Source organism: Centruroides sculpturatus, unplaced genomic scaffold (assembly GCF_000671375.1).
Source record: "Centruroides sculpturatus isolate CEXI.00-Female unplaced genomic scaffold, Cexi_2.0 scaffold1081, whole genome shotgun sequence".
Lineage (NCBI taxonomy): Eukaryota > Metazoa > Arthropoda > Arachnida > Scorpiones > Buthidae > Centruroides > Centruroides sculpturatus.
The window spans coordinates 180,961-196,919 of NW_019385377.1; the positions used below are offsets into that span (position 1 = coordinate 180,961).

Genomic DNA, 15,959 nt, shown 5'->3' on the forward strand with positions numbered 1-15,959 from the left:
ATATAGGCCAAATGTTTTTAAAGAACACTTTCGAGTAAGTCGACTTACTTTCGAAAATTTACTGAAGGATCTTGTTCCCATTTTATTACAATCAAAAGAAATAATAATAGGAAAAGGAAGAAATGCACTGTCAGCTTAACTTCGACCATAGAAGCCGCCATCTTTAATCTCTTTTATCCCATCCAAACGATCCTACTCTCCGTTTGGATTAGTTTGATCGAGATCCAGTTGATCCTAGATGGCGTTTGTATACGCAAATAGAGATCGATCGGATCGCAGTAGTTCGTTTGTATACACGATTTGTACGATCGAAGTGATATTGGATCAGTTTGATCCCAAAAGTATATGCACCCCATATTGTTGGTATACAGTTAGTATAGTAAAGTTTTTACAGTACAGTATATAGACTAAGAGTAATACTGATTCTTCTGTTCTTTTTGAAAGAACCTTAATTAAGAATAATTAATTATGTGAAAATAAATACCTAATTTGGTTGCTGAAAGTGTTATGGTAATTTATTTCTCTATTTATTTATAACAAGATTAAACTATAAACTAGATTGAGAAATGAAACTTTTCAAAATATAATTAATTTTAAATAATAATTCACCAGAACTACGATAGAATCAAGCTATTTACTTTTGATAATATTATTTATATTTTAAATGTCAATATATATGTTTTCATTAACTTTAAAGTATAAGTTAGATAGCTGAATTCTGTCTTGAACAACAAGCGATGTTTGCTGATAAAAAACCCATTAATATTGCGAGCTAGACATACCCGTAGAATCAGCTGACTAAGGCCGTATCTAGTTACTTGATTTTAAACACGAAAGTAGTATAGATGAAGTTCACAACTTCTGTGTTTATGTTAAAGTTTTAACGAATTATTTTTATATATAATTAATTTCTTTACTGGAGAAATATGATCAATATGTACTTTTTTGCATTTATATGGGTTTTTAACGCTATTTTTACATACGGACTTAATTATGGTAAGTTTTCCAATATATGTTTTAAAATTACGTAAATAATATTAAAAATACATAATTTAATCTAAACATTTATATAAGTATGTATAAATGTTTGTATGTATGTAACTGTTAAAAATTATTTGACCTTCTGTACATTTAACTTTATTTGTCTTTCCTCATTAATTAATGTAATTATGAGATATTTTTTCTACTGACTTGAAAAATAATGGATGGATAGTGAATGTTTAGTCCTATATGTTGTTTTAAATATTTGATTTAAATTTATAGTAATAAGTTAAATATTATTATTATATCACAAAGAAATATACAATATACGTGTTATATATACATAAATATGAATCTATGAAAATAAAAATTTTGTTTTACTAATTAAATATATATAAATAATGAAACAGAATTTTTCTTTTTATAGAATCATTGCTTCTTCTTAAGATTTTAGCAAAAATGTACTTAAAATAATTCATTTTTATATAATTATAATAAATTACAAATTATCTTCGAATTTTTATTATTAGAAACGTGAAAGTCATGTAATGTATAAATTATTTTCACCTAGAGTATATAAAATATCAAGATAATCTTATAGTTTTCTTAAAAGTTATCTAAACTATTAAATCTATTAGCATCTATTTCAATAGATTAAATTTTAAGATCATTAATCCTGATTATTTGTTGATATTTATTGTTTTATATCTAAGGACAGTGATATATGACCTAAAAATATAGTATTATGTTTTTACGCAAAATTTCAATTTAAGAAAAATTTATTATATCTATAGTTTAATACAATATATTATAATTACAAAATTTAAATTTTATAATTCAATACATTAGATATATATAGAATTATTACATAGAATAAACATATTTCATGAAATAATTTTATGTGCTTTTATTTATTTATTAAATTATAATTTATTATTTAAATAGTAGAAATGAACATGGCGTTAAATAAATAAATTAAACCTAAATAGATTCAGTTCTGAATGATTACAATATTAAAACAATTACATTAATAAACTAAAATGTAAATATTTATAATGTTAATATATCTGAAATAAAATATTAAATTTAATTACAGACATAGTATTTTATACTTTTTTTTATATCTAAAATCTTTACATGTTAGAATTTTTAATATAAACAATAATTATTCATATTCACATTTTGATTTCAAATTTACAATTCAACGCCATTATCATTGATTTAAACCTCATATCAAAAAATCAGAATCAAGAGATTATGTCTTATACATTGATAATAAACTTTAAAAATGTTTATCATTTTATTTCTATCAAAAGATGAAAGATAATTAGGTCTTATTCTTTATAAAATGTCATTTTTAAAAAAGAAAATTGAATAAAGAAATATCAAGGACTTTATTTATGATATAATCAAGTTACCATATCCTTTTATTTATTAATAAAATCGTTAATATTATAAAGTAAATAAAGATTATTTAGAACCCTCATTTATTTAACTTATCCAAATTCATTAATTAGTTTAGATAAGTAAAAGTTATGTAAGTGTAGTAAGTTATATAGTCTACTAGCTTACCCGTCGCGCATTACTGCGATCTCAGAAGAAAGGAAATTCAAGCAAACTCATTATGATAAAATTCAATTTACATTTTATCATTTTAATTGAAACTTATTATTATTATTCATTTTCATCGGAAAACATTTGAAAGTGTCGTTTCAATTCTATTTATTTATTGGAGTGTTTGTGGATACACGATATTTTTTGTTTTTCCGTCTGGTGTGTACACGAATAAATCAGGTTTTCCTACGCGTGAGCCAGCCACATACAGTTGTACTCGTGAGAAGCACGGATTCTCCAAATTTAGCCCACACACACTCGCAGCGATTGTCAGAAGCACGATATTCCCCATTTTTATAAATATATTTTTTAATCATTTATAATTTTAATTATTTAATTGCTCCTTCCTCTCTACCTTGGCATGTTGTGAAATTTCTGATAGTTGGATAATAAACCGTTTTATTGTAATTTGTCTTTTTAAATTATTTTGAGTCGATATTAAAATTTGGAAAAAGGGGGATACCTATATCGGTGAAATACGCGAATTTCTTCCTACAACTTCGGTTGTTGTTCGGGGTACAGTTAAGGTTTTAACGAAGTTCGAGCGAATACATATGATAATTAGCAAAAAAAAGTTGAAATAAAGTGATTAAACAAAAATTATTACAAATATCGTAAATAACAGTTCACAAATGCATATATAGAGATATTTTTTAAAGGGGGGAAATGGTCTTCACAATTTGAAATCGATCGAACACACACTGCTCGAATGCTCGTGTAAACGCGCGCCATCTATCGTAGGATAAATGCCAGAAACCTTCGCGGGAGTGTATTAAAAAACTTCCCAAAGCTTCGTGGCAATCGTACTACGTCAGAAACCTTCACAGTAGTATATTAAACAACTTCTCAAAGTTTCACGGCAATCGGATAAACGGTGTGGTAATGCATGAAGGACACACACACACATTCATTTTTATATATATAGATTAAAAGTCTTTTATATAAAAATGTTAAGCATAATGTTAACGGAAAACATTAATATAATATAAACATTGTTAAAGTTAAAAATAATACTAAATAATCAGATTAAATTTAATTAATTGAACGAAGTTTTGGTTTTCAGAAGGTTAAATTTTAATTCCATGTCAGGGCCGAAGTTTGTACCAGTCTGGTGGGATTAGGTAACGATTTTGTGCAATTCCGTGTATCGTTTAGTATGGTACAAAGCTATGAAAAATATTAAGCAATGAAAGCTATATTTAAAGTGTTGACTTCACACTCAAAAGTTGAAAAAACTGACATTACAGTCTACTAAATTAATTAACAGTGAATGAAGTTGGAGAAACACTAACATTTTTTACAGTTATTACAGTTAACAAGTCATCATCAAGCATGGACAGATAAAAATGGGATGCCATTTAACATGAGAGTCAAATAATTTCTTTTTAAATAATATTAAGTTGAGAAAAAATGACAAAATAAACCAATATCAGCACAAATATATAAGACAGACAGCTGTCTTACATATTTGTGCTGGATATTAGTTCATTTCACTGTTTTTATAAGTATAATCAACTTAAGTATAATCAAGTTTTGAAGAGTTTTTTATATTAAGTTGAAAAAAATTTATATTAAAAATTAAATTATGTATTGAATGAATATGTGAAAAGAAAGTTTGTTTTCAAATTTCCCTCAAAATTTTTTACCATACAAATTAAATTGTACATCCAAAAACATATTATGATATATATTAAAAAATAAGAGTATGTAGTATATAAACAAATACAGTACATTAAACAATAATGGCTTTCTGAAGAAATCAACAAATATTTTCATGAAAATGTTTTTGAGATATTCTGATCTCAATTTTAAGAAAAAGTTCTTATAAGAATCCAAAGTTCATTTCATAACAGATTTAAAAAATAATAAATTTATGTGAATTTTGACAATGATTAAAAAAACATGAACATTTAGGATACCAAAAGCTTATTAACTAGTTCTAAACTACATTAGGATATAAAAATGCTTCAATAATAGACTTGATACTTGGTCTTCGTTGCACAGTTTTTAACATAAAAATTCAACTCAACTCAAGTAAAGATATAAAATTATGAAAAGTTTATTTGTTAACCTTGAAATATCTAAACAAAAAAAATGTAAGATTCTTCAAAAACATTTAAGCATCTTTTATATCATTATAGCAATAAGTTTAATATATTTACATTATAAATACTAAATAAGTTTAGAAAATAGATTGCGTTGGAATAATTGAAAGTATGAAAGAATATAATTATTGTAAATACAAAATTACAAAATTTTATTTCAAATTATAAAATATTAAAAATTTATCTATATTTAAATCATAAAATTTTTTATTCTATATATAGAAAGCATTTTTTCAAAAAATTAGTTAATCTTTTTTAATTATGAAAGTTTTTCTATTTGTTATATACACATATTATTTTTCTTCTACAGAAGATGAGGTAAACCAAGATCCAGAAATTATTGAAAGTCGAAAAAAGGCCATTAGTTGGCTTTTCTCTAAGCAAAATGAAGAAGGAGGTTGGGGAACAAAAGATAATCCTGAAACTCATAGAATTCTTACCACTCTTAGTTTATCAAATTATAATTATACACAACATAGTTTAAGCCATCATCAAGGTCTTACAAAACTGAGTTATGAACTTACTTCACTTTTAACGTAAGTTCAGTATTTGTCTATATTAAATATTACTAAAGCATTAAATTATATTAGTTCAGCATTTTGTCAAACATTTAATTTAGTTCTAAACTAAATTTTGAATTTCATTAAAAAAATGTCATAAAAGTGAAAAATATCAACATTGTAAACACAATTTAATTAATCATATATTCTATTAATTTTTATTTAATTCATGAAAACTTTATCTAGTCAGATAATAGTCAGATTTTTGAATTAAAAAAAATGTTGGTTGTATGATAGAGATTTAATTTCTTTATATATAAATTAGTTTACATACCTATATATATAAACTAATTTATGAGAGAACATTTTAGTAATTAATGTAAATAATATAAAATTAAACAAAAATTGTAAAAAAATGCATACTATATGAATAAAAATTTTCTAAAACTTTATTTTTACTTTACTGTAATAGATATCAATACTTTCATTACCCATATAATAGAGTTCAATTTTATTGATTAATATTTCATTATTTGTAAATATAAGTTATTGAAGCTTATTTATTTCCTAAATTACTGTTCAACGTTATGTATTTTTTTTAATCCTATATAAACATGTATCATTATATTTTAATTTTTACATATACTGTACAGGGTGTTAAAAAAATTAGACCAACAAAATGAAATAGGTGGTAGCGAGGTCATTGCAAGCATTTTTGGTCATATAAATGGAGGGCTGCCATAGTTCTTTACAAGATATAGACTACTGAGCTTTTTTTAGTGATTGCTGCCCTGTGATGCACAAATACAGTACAGAAGAGCCTGAAATTATTGTTAAACATTTGTTAAAGTTATGCATAGAGTGCTATTCATTCCTACTGTTCTAAAAACTACCATGAAAATTCTCTCCAAGCTGTATTATCTGCAGGGCTTTAAGCCTTGTGCAGCATAATAATGAAAGGAATGTAACAACCTGGACTGCAAAGGGATAATGGGACAAAATACATGTGAAAATGCTGGGGTTAGAGACGGTTAATCTCCACTCAACTGACACTAATGTGAGATGGGGCAGTGAGATCCCGCTCATTATAATCAGGAAGGATAATTAATTTAAAGATAAAAAGGACACTGAGAACCGTGAGATCTCTGCCTCATACGTCATGGTCCAGACACTGTTCCTAGAAACGAAAATGGAAGTAGGCTTAAGTCAATTTATAAAATGATTAATTGTATTTATTTGCACATTAATAAAGAAAAGGACTACAATTAACATAATATTCAAATAATAATATATCAAACCAATATTCAAGTAAATGAGAAAACAATGAATTGATTATTCAACCATTTAAACTTTCCTAACATAAACTACAAATATTTTTGAGAGAGCTTACAATAAAACATATATGTTACTGTTACCTGTCCTTGTAATTATGGACATGACATGATGAGAGAACCTTTTCCTTTGAGTGGGAGATCTCATATCATTTTTTCATGATGGGATGGATGCATCAAAATTTAGGCAGGAACAACAAGGAACATACAGTATTTACTTTGCTACTGACATGTTATTCTTGACAAAAAGCACAGTAAAGAGGTGATCTCTATCTTTTATATAGAATCAGTGGACTAATGAGGATTGTTTATGATTCTTTTCACACACTGTTCCTGAGGAAACTACAAAGTGTTACTTTCACTTCTAAAGAAACAATGTCACTTCTCAAATGATTCACAGGAAGTGTGAAGATGACAAGAAAGATAAACTTTCTATCTTTTTACAGCTTAATAATATTCTAAAATATTGACTAAAAATCTTTTTTAAAAGTATAAAAATGTTCTTTAACAAACTCCCAGTTCTCACATACATATTAGGACCCTATGACAAATCAAATGATTAAAGTAAAGGAAAAAATATTGTATAAGAACCCTACTTCCTTGTGACCCAGAGCAGTTTGTTTCTTTTCCCCTTCAGGATGTCCCTGTTAGTATTTGTTCATGTAGCATAGTCCAGACATAAAAATATTTGGCTTGATTACCACCTTTTTATTGTTAATTGCAGTTAATATTTGATATGCAAATAAAAGTGTTACCAATAAACAAATAACAACTAACAAACATTCTGTGCTGTGAGTCCAGTTTTCACTTTTCTGAGATGCATTTCCCTAGGTTTTGAAAACTGCTATGATCAGGAAACAACGCAGGCAATATTCCTACACTGCATGCATGTGTGCAAGGCAGCAAAGAAACTTTAAGAGCCTATATCTCATAAGGGAAACTGCATTGATCCCCAGTTAATATACCAAATTGCTTATATTGTCCTTTTCTATTATCCATTTGATTCTGTTGGTCTTCTTAACAACCTATATAATAAAATTTATTTATTAACACTTATTTTATAAGGATTGTGTTTTTTTTAAACTTATGTAAAATAAAACAGCTTTAGTCTCAACTACACTGCATTTTTATATTAAATTGATTTTGTTTTTGTTTTATTTTGTAGTATATTTTTTTCTTATTAAAATGGCAAGATGCAATTTTTTTTCTAGATGTGACACAATTTCATCAGGGCAGTTAGCATTATATATAAATTCTATATTGGCAACATGCTACAAAAGTTATGATTTTTATGATATCATAAGAAGAATGAAACACAAACCAAAGATATCTAATTATGAGAGAGGTCTTGTATCTCTATCAATTTGCATTGCTGGATATCGTGTACCTAAGGAAGATATTCAACATTATTTAAAGTTGCTTAAAAATCAAACTTCAAATATTGACAAAGGTATGTAAAGAAACTTTACAAATTACAAATTTTAAAATTTTGGTTACTTGCTTTGAAATTAGATTTTAAAACAAAAATTTACTCCATTTCTTTTATTAAATTTTTAATGTAAATTTAAAACTGATACATATTATTAATAAGCAGAGATCTAATTTATTTATGTGTAAATGATCACAAATGAAGCAATGTTTTGTATATACAGGATGGTTATAATTAAAGTTGCGCTACTCAGACCTGTCTAGAACCCGTTCTCGTGGATGTATTTTGATGAAACTTGCCATACATGTTATATGGACTGTGGGGAAAAGGAAAATGCAAAAGAATATTTAGTTCAAATTTTTACCACTAGGTGAAAAATGGCGCATGAAGAACAAGAAACACAAAATGGAAACACACAAAACATTTTTATTCACAACATTTGTTCAATGTGCAATCAATTTGCATCAATTACATGTTCAAAATGCTTTGCAATGCTGTAAGGCATTTTGAACATGTGACTGAATTTTTTGAACACGTGAATTTTTTTGCATTTTCCTTTTCCCCATGGTCCATATAACATGTATATCAAGTTTCATCAAAATACATCCATGAGAACAGGTTCTAGACTGGTTTAATTATAACCACCCTGTATATATAATCCAAAACATTGCATTATTTAAAATACTGTATTAAAATCTATGATAGAAATAAATCATAACAACTTTATCCATTTAAAGGATTTAGGCAATAACCCTTTCTTGATTTTCTTAGATTAAAATTTAAAATAGAAACATATTCAAGTAAAATATTAAGTATTTTATTGTTAAATCATGGCATTAAATATAATGACTATTTCAATGACTAGTTCTTTGAAACACTTTTTAAAATATTTTTTATATAAATTATATTGAAAATTACACATTAAATAGCAAATTCATAATGATAAATAAATTAGGCAATTTATTTATAAGAATATAGTTAGTTATAACTATTAAACTATATTCTTTCTTTTTTTTTAGATACAAAAGCAATCATTGTAATGGCTTTAATATGTGTTAAGAGAAGTCATAGTTATTATAATTTTCTTGAGCCTTATATCCAATATCAGTTACATTTATTCAAAACATTACAAAATGGCAATGATAGCAGCTTTGGAAATATTTATACTTCAGCATTAATTGTTCAGGTAAATAAATTAATATGCATGTTATACAGATGATATAACAGGTTGAGAAGGAGTTAAGAAACTACATAGTTAATATGAAAAATTTGGATAAAAAAGTCTTTATGTACAAAATTAAAAATTGTTTTAAACTTTTTCAATATAACTTTTGAAAAGATTTTATAACTAAATATTTTAAATTTAATATTGAAAATTTTGTTGTTTGTTTATATTAGAAACTTTTACAAACTTAATTCTTTTAAAATCTTATAGTGATATTTTTCTTGGAAGAAAAACATGTTGAGCAGTTATATTAAACATTTTCAGTATTCTAAAGATAAGTGACAGAGAATTCAAAATAGTATCCTATTTAACAGCCCAGAACCGATCCTGGATAGAATCATTGTAAGCGTTGTATGTGTAGCTTACACCATGAGGTTGGTGCTCTGTAAAGCTCATGCGCAAATGCCTATAATCTGGCTGTTTTTCACCGTTCAAATATTTTCGTCATGGAAGCTGTCCTGTATTCGACAATGCGGCGCTTCCGTTGGAAATATCCATATACAAATTTATATTCGAAGATACAATAGCAATCTTACTGTTTTTTTCACATGTAGTATAAAAATTTGTAATAAGATATATTCAAATATAAATACATATTATGCTATTATTTTCATATTTTAGAAAATACAAGGGAAGTGGCACTTTCACACTTTCAAGGACGGCACGCTACTTTATTTAACTGAGAAAAAACAAAATAATTAAATTACATATGAGCATAATTGAGTTACTTTATTTGAGAAAGCTATACAGAATTATAAAATTCTATAAAATTAATTACTGTACATTAAAAAATTAATATTACTGATAATTTAGTTTCTAATTTTTAATATAATTTTACAGATAATAATGTTTAATTTCATGTTCTGTATTTATTATTAATATAAAAGATAAAAATCAATTTTTGATTAATGCATTCATTATATATATCATTTTCAAAAATATCAATAAAATTTTTATTATTTACATTTTCATTAAAACTTCTCATTGCTTTGGAAAATATTTTTTGACAGTTGTTAAAATAATTTCATTTCTGATATTTTGCAGTCTCTAATTGCCTATGATGATGATAAGGATGATTGGCCTTTTCGAAATAGTCTCCAATATTTTCTATCACAACAAAAAGAAGATGGCTCTTTTGGTGATTTACTAGCCACTTATTTTGTTCTTCCTATACTTAATGGACACAGTTTGTTACATATAAAAAATATTTCATGTGAAGATTCATATGAAAAATATGAAGGTAACTTTTTTTTATAATATACAAAAAATATTTTTTATAGTATAATATTTATGGTGATACATTTAAAAAGTAATTTCTTATAATGTAAATTTTTCTATATTTTAATTTTCTATATTTTAGAGATAAGAAATTTAAATTTAATTATCATCTCATTAATTTATGTATTATGAATAATTTTATCTTGTAATCCAGTGGGTTCCATTTTCCAATAAAGTATGGTCTTGTTTTATGCAGGATTGCGTGTCAGCTGATACTGTGTAAAACAAAATTCTGTTTAAATTTGTTCTCCACTCCAAATAGTCCAAAATGATTGAAAATGGTTATATAACTATTTACAATCATTTTGGAATTTTTGGAGTGTCCATTTTGGAGTACCAATCCAAATTAAAATATGCTTTACTTATATTTTTTCTATAATGTTTTACTTATATTTTTTCTATAATGAATAACATTTTCCAATAAATTTAATAAAAATAAATTTCTGTGTATAAATATTATATAGTGATAAATAAATAAATTTATATTCAAAATTAATCTTATTTTTCAATAATATTTTATAATAATAATAATATGCATAATTATTATTAATTTAAACTTGATAATTACATATTGATATTTCTTTTATTTTAGAGTTTGAGACAAATAAGCAAAATACGTCCATTGAAGTTCGTTATTCTCTAAGTGATAGAAATATTTCGAAATTGATCGCTGTGCCTGAAAACTCCACTTTTTTAGATGTCATGAAAATTGCCCAAGAATCAGATTGTAAATACAGGTATATTTGAAAATTTCAATTTTATATTTCGATTTTTATAATTATTACAGTTCATTAAATATTATCATTATGAAAACTTTCATTGCTATCCATCGAGCGGGAATACTCAGCCATGTGGGGTATTATCATTCAATGGTTAGGCATTGGCACTCATAATTTCACTTAAAGATTTACATACAATAATAGTTACATTTATAATTATTTGGTGTTTCTATTCTGCAGTCTTTTTGTGACTACTTTTTGCATTTTTGTCTTGGTCTTAGATTTTCGCTTTCTAATGACTCTAGTTTGTGACTTTTTTGGAGTAGCTATTCAAATTTGTAAATTTTTTATTATGTTTATTTACTCAATTTTCNAGTATTATTAAGAATGAAACTGTCAACAGATATCAAATATAGAAATAGAATAACAGTAATTTACTCGGCACTGTTTTGTTGTTTGTTTTGTTTTGATATCTGAATTACTGTTCGTAAATCTTATTCAGATAGAGATTTTTTCATAATATGTATGATATTTGATTCGCTCATAATATTTTAATTATACATAAATATACGGTGTTTCAAAAATTTTTCATGTTCGCTCCATGTTTTCAAAAAATTATCTACATAACGAAGAGTGAACCATAGATTCTGAACTGAATTAAAATCAATGGGTCAATAAGTTATCGCGCTACTGTTTGTTACATTTAGTGATACAGTATATAGATTATATGAAAAACAATAGCATATACTGTAAATGGCGCATTTAAAACCTGCGAGTGGAAATGCGAGTTTATTAGCCCCCACCAGTGGGCGAGTGGTCTCCGTTGCCGCTCATCGTAGTGGTGACCAGACCCTANGGCGTAGTCATAGGTGAGTGCGTCAGTTATAAAAAGGAGTTCATAGTGTTTGCTCATTATCCCAGTTTTAAAAAAGTGGTTAAAGCATACAAAACTATATTCGGAAATATAATGAATTAATTGTTCATTGTCACTATTGTAGGTACAGTAGTTATTTTGTAAACACTATATAGATAAGTAAGATATTCCTAGCTTGTTCGTAGCATGTCATCGATGATCTCAGAAAGCTAGAAAACTGACGGAATCGATCATGTGATTCACATGTTGTCATATCGAAACGCCCGACATAACGCTACTAACATGCCGCTAACATACCGCTTTTTACATTTCAGGATCTGGTCACTTTATATGTATTATATTCCAGGAGTATTTCAGAGGTAGTATGCTGGGCCAAGTCCTTAAAAACACCTTTCAGACATATTAAACTTTTTTAAATTAATGCTTTAGTCCACGTTTTAAATATTAATACAACAAATTGATAAGATTACAACTTTTATTTTATACTTTTAGATATTTTATCAGTTTGATTGAATTTATAATTTACACATTAGTTCTACAATCTATGTACTGTACAATAGAAGTTCGTTAATCTGGGACCCGGTAATTCAGAAATGCCCGATAATTATACGGCATTCTTTTTTTTAAATCTTTGCCACGTGGGCACAAAGAGGGTATAGAAAAAAATCCATCGAATCGGGCAGTCCCACAATAGGACTAGCCAATTCGACGATGACATGGTTAAGACACAAAGATAAGATAGAAAGTTCTATCCCAACTACATAAATATGGAGTGGATGATATTTTGTTTTGATGCAATTATAAATATCAATTCCGTTTACTTGTGCTATCAGGAACTTAATTCTTAGTAGTTGTAGTGGTTGATTGCTACAGTATGTTATCGACAATAATGGGACAAACGAATTAATTTACTTACGTATGAAAAGCCANTCAATAATATTTTATAATAATAATAATATGCATAATTATTATTAATTTAAACTTGATAATTACATATTGATATTTCTTTTATTTTAGAGTTTGAGACAAATAAGCAAAATACGTCCATTGAAGTTCGTTATTCTCTAAGTGATAGAAATATTTCGAAATTGATCGCTGTGCCTGAAAACTCCACTTTTTTAGATGTCATGAAAATTGCCCAAGAATCAGATTGTAAATACAGGTATATTTGAAAATTTCAATTTTATATTTCGATTTTTATAATTATTACAGTTCATTAAATATTATCATTATGAAAACTTTCATTGCTATCCATCGACCGGGAATACTCAGCCATGTGGGGTATTATCATTCAATGGTTAGGCATTGGCACTCATAATTTCACTTAAAGATTTACATACAATAATAGTTACATTTATAATTATTTGGTGTTTCTATTCTGCAGTCTTTTTGTGACTACTTTTTGCATTTTTGTCTTGGTCTTAGATTTTCGCTTTCTAATGACTCTAGTTTGTGACTTTTTTGGAGTAGCTATTCAAATTTGTAAATTTTTTATTATGTTTATTTACTCAATTTTCACCATTTAGTAGTGTTTGAATACAAATAGATGAAATATCACTTAAAAACACTGGTTGTTGAACTTAGCTTACATGAGCATCATTACCCTTCATTGCCATATTGGATTCTGGTGCTTTTTTGATGGCCTAACAGCATATTATAAATAAAACAAAAAGCAGAAATGGGAAGCTAAATATATGCAGTTTGTACACATAATGATTAAAACTAACAATTTAAAATAAAGATGTATTTATCATATGTTAAAATTTGCAAAATTTTCGAAGATGATCACCTCAAAAACAACACACGAATGAAAGAAACTATGCTTCTGATGACAACCATCACATGACTATAGATTTATGATGACATTTGCTACCTGGCCACAACAATTACACATTGACGATTCAATTGTTTTGAGATAACTACGTGAGCAGGATTGCAATCTGAGCAGGGGAGAATTTTCTGGGCATGCTTAGCATCCGCATGCTTAAGAAAAGTTTTGACTGTCAATATACTTTTTATATGAGAACAAATATGCCAATAATAATTTATTCTAATGTGTAAACTCTTTTATCATTTGTGTTTGCTTTTACATTGACAGCTAGCGGATAGCCGTTTTAAGTCAGTGAGATGCTTGCGGGAACTCGATCGCTTATTTGTGAGGAGGTTTGCCATGGCAAACAAGTGCGCGCGCATGATATCATTCGAAGCATTTAACACAACCAGTTTGTATCAAAAGCTTCGGTACTCAGTCAGCATACATGTATTGTGTACAGGGCAGATCTACATAGAGATTAATAGGGCTTAAGCCCTAGCCCTTAGTGTCAAGGGCCCACAAAATTTGAATTATTATCATAAATTTTTAATACTTTTTCATTATAATATATTCCATATAGATATAATGGGCTTTATAATAGTCCATACCTTTTTATTCACACCAAATAACGTTTCTGCCTATTGTTTAGTGCTAGAGATAGGCCTATTATTCATATTATAACTTTCAGCATGCCCAAAAATTTTGGTCAGGTTTCGCCCCTGCCTCTGAACATCATTGCCCAACTTTTCACTATATAAATTACAAGTTTATCAGTGAGAAATTCATCTGTATAGATATTGTCCCTTATAAATTATAAGTGAATCGGGAGAAGATGTCACACTTTTTCCTTTTGATGGAAATATTAGGTGCAGTTTACTTATTTGTGTTCTTTGGATGCAATTATTAAATTTTGAAACATCCTTTAAAAGGATCTTCCAAAATTGGCACAGAACAACAAAAGATTAAGTTCATTTTTGTAATAATGAATTTTCATCTTATGTGCAAGTTAGCATCTTATCTTGACTGTCTTGGAATCATTTAAACAACCTTTTTCACTGGTTGCTGACAATCGAAAACAATTTTTAGTGCATAATAAACATGATTTATGATTATCGGTTTATTAATAACTTGTGAATGTTTTAATAATAAATTTGCAAAATCAATTATAGCTAATTAGGCTGATATTTACTTTAGATAATTTATGAATTTATTTTAAAATTCCAGATTTTATTTTTTAAATTTAGTTTTCAAGTTGTTTAAAGATGTCTAATGGAGTCAGTTGTTAAATGACTCCATTAGACATCTTATAAATTCATAATTTGAATTTTGTAAACATTACGTACATAGCAGATTTAAATTTAAATAAAAATTTTTGTTTTGTAATGAAATTGCAAAATTTATCTGTGTAGATATTGTCATTCAAAAACAGGGTACTTCAAAATATCTGATAGAAAGACATCATTAATTACTTAATTATTTTTTAGTTTGTGATAATAAAAGAAAGAAAATTATAATTTTCTATGAAAATTGAATTTCTCTTTATTCTAAATACTGAATCTAAATACATAAAATTACTTGTCCTGACTGAATGAATGAATGACTAACTGACTGGCTGAATGATTCATCATCGCTCAGAGCAAACCGCTGAACCTAAAGAGGTGAAATTTGGTACACAGTTAGGGTACGTCATGAAAACGTACTACACTAAGAAGGGATTATTCGAAATTTTCAAGCGGGGGGGAGAGGGAGAGAATTAAGGCTTAACCGGAAGAACGGCTTTTACTGTACTGTTTTAGATATGATTTTTGGCTTTTATCTGCGTTTTAGTAGGGTATGCCATGAAAACGTACACTAAGAAGGGATTTTTAGAAATTCCCCGCGGGGGGAATTAAGGCTTAACCGGAAGACTGGCTTTTACTGTACTATTTTAGATGCAATTTTTTGTTTTTATCTTCGTTTTAGTAGGGTACGTCATGAAAACGTACACTAAGAAGGGATTATTCGAAATTTTCAAGCGGGGGAGAGGGAGAGAATTAAGGCTTAACCGGAAGAACGGCTTCTACTGCACTATTTGAGATGCGATATTTTGT

At 27.1% G+C, this 15,959-nt stretch overlaps 1 protein-coding gene across 1 annotated transcript; it reads left to right on the forward strand.

Annotated features, from left to right (window-relative positions):
- Nucleotides 1-575: 575 nt before the first annotated feature.
- Nucleotides 576-11,210, forward strand: LOC111638319. The gene is made up of 6 exons (XM_023384010.1): nt 576-996; nt 5,011-5,236; nt 7,743-7,981; nt 8,980-9,146; nt 10,230-10,425; nt 11,056-11,210. Exons 1-6 carry the CDS (start codon nt 927-929, stop codon nt 11,208-11,210), a joined length of 1,053 nt encoding a protein of 350 aa, XP_023239778.1. The 5' UTR covers nt 576-926.
- The last annotated feature ends 4,749 nt before the right edge of the window (nt 11,211-15,959 follow it).

Excerpts from the sequence above, each read along its gene's own strand:
- LOC111638319 (XM_023384010.1), top strand. The coding sequence starts at position 927 with ATGATCAATATGTACTTTTTTGCATTTATATGGGTTTTTAACGCTATT. Across the intron at positions 5,237-7,742 it reads GAACTTACTTCACTTTTAAC|ATGTGACACAATTTCATCAG; the intron begins GTAAGTTCAGTA and ends TTTTTTTTCTAG. Across the intron at positions 10,426-11,055 it reads TTCATATGAAAAATATGAAG|AGTTTGAGACAAATAAGCAA; the intron begins GTAACTTTTTTT and ends CTTTTATTTTAG.